General features: G+C 37.7%; 1 protein-coding gene across 1 annotated transcript in view; it reads left to right on the forward strand.

The window, feature by feature from the left end:
- CUTC (cutC copper transporter) overlaps window positions 1–1,639 on the forward strand; it is a 23,224-nt gene that overhangs the window by 6,238 nt on the left and 15,347 nt on the right. Inside the window, exon 4 of the mRNA XM_019636277.1 lies at window positions 1,631–1,637. Within this exon, the coding sequence (XP_019491822.1) occupies window positions 1,631–1,637 (7 nt within the window). The remainder of the gene's footprint in view (window positions 1–1,630; window positions 1,638–1,639) is intronic.

Raw genomic sequence — 1,639 nt, forward strand, 5'->3', positions numbered from 1 at the left:
GGTTAATCCCACCTAGTTCATTTTTTTTATCTCACACGTTGTAGTTTTCATCTCTTCAGTCTGTTATATCTCCCATGTGCTTTCTTAATTTTCCCAAACGTATGGAATAAGTTGTAATAGCTATTTTAATGACTTGGCTGCTAATTCTAACATCTGTATCAGTGTAGGTTGGTTTCATTTGAGTGCTTTAGCTCCTCATGATGTGTCTTATTTTCCTGCCTGATAGTTTTTTTTCTGAGTGCAAGACATGAATTTTACTTCGTTGCATACCGGATATTTTTGTATTCCCATAAATGTTATTGAGCAGTTAGGTTGCTTGGAAACAGTTTGTTCCTTTTGGGTCTAGCTTTTAAAATTTGTTAAGCAGGTCTGGAAACAGTAGTCAGTATAGAGCTAATTATTCCCCACTACTGCAGCAAGAGTCTCCTATGTACTTTACTGAGCACTCCATGAATCTTGAAGTTTTTCTGTCTGACTGGTGGAAATAGGTATTATTCCTGGTCTGGTGTGAAGATAGGCACTCTTTCTAGAGATCCTTTTCAGTGGATCTTTCCTGGCCTTGCACAGTTCCCTAACATGCATGCACTGATCAGTGTTCAGCTGAATATTAGAAAGGGGCCCTCTGCAGATCTCCAGAGTTTTCTTTCTGTTCTCCGTGGCACTCTCTCCTTGTGAACTCTAGCCTGGTCTCTCAGCTTTGTCTCCTCAATTCAGAGAATTCTCTGGGCTCCACCTGGGTTCTTTCTCCCTGTGCTGTGGCCTGGAAAACTTTCAAGGTGGTAATCTGGGTCAATTATAGAGCTCACCTTGTTTGTTTCCCATCTTTCAGGCATCATTGTCCTTTGTTGCTTGACATCCCGTGTCTTATAAACCATTGTTTCATACATTTTGTTTGTTTGTTTTTTGTTGTTATTATAGGTGGAAGAGTGAATTCATTCTCTATTATTCTTGGTCAAAAGCAGAAGTCCTTATATGAAATTTTGACTCCCCTATGTTACTCTGAGGTTGATGATAGCATTATTTAGTATAAATCGTTTATATATGCAGTAGCCCTTTGGAATCTTCTCCCTAAAGGAGGGTATTCCCTAACCATCCTAGGAAATCCCTAGAACATATCTGTAAATTTGAGTGCAATCTGTTTTTTCAATAGCAATCATGATTCATTGCTTGGTATTGGACATATTAGTAACCCACGTAAAATTGGAGTTCTTTTAGCAAGGAAAAAGAAGTAAATTAATATTGGGTAAACACTAATGGTGCTTGCCACAGATCTTACTGTTGAGGGTTTCTGAGCTAGCCACAAATTGTGCTATATTTAGGTACTTTTATTCATAGATTTCTGCATAAAATTACAAATAAGTAGAACTTGGCACCCTTTTACATACCTCTTTCAAAAGAGGGCTATGCTAAATGTCTTTGTCCATTAAAGGATCATAAGCTTCAACACTATGTAATTATCTCTGTAGTAGGTTTTAAATAGAGCTGTAATCAATTAGAAAGGAGAAACTGAATGTTAGGGAATACACTGGCAGAACATTGAGCCTGAGCCTGGTGGTTATTACATTTTCAAATGTCACATACCAGTAAAAGGATTTTTGTTGCATCAACTGACAAATGCTTTTAAATGCAGACAGTCGGT

Source organism: Hipposideros armiger, unplaced genomic scaffold (assembly GCF_001890085.2).
Source record: "Hipposideros armiger isolate ML-2016 unplaced genomic scaffold, ASM189008v1 scaffold_28, whole genome shotgun sequence".
In the NCBI taxonomy this organism is placed as follows: Eukaryota; Metazoa; Chordata; class Mammalia; order Chiroptera; family Hipposideridae; genus Hipposideros; species Hipposideros armiger.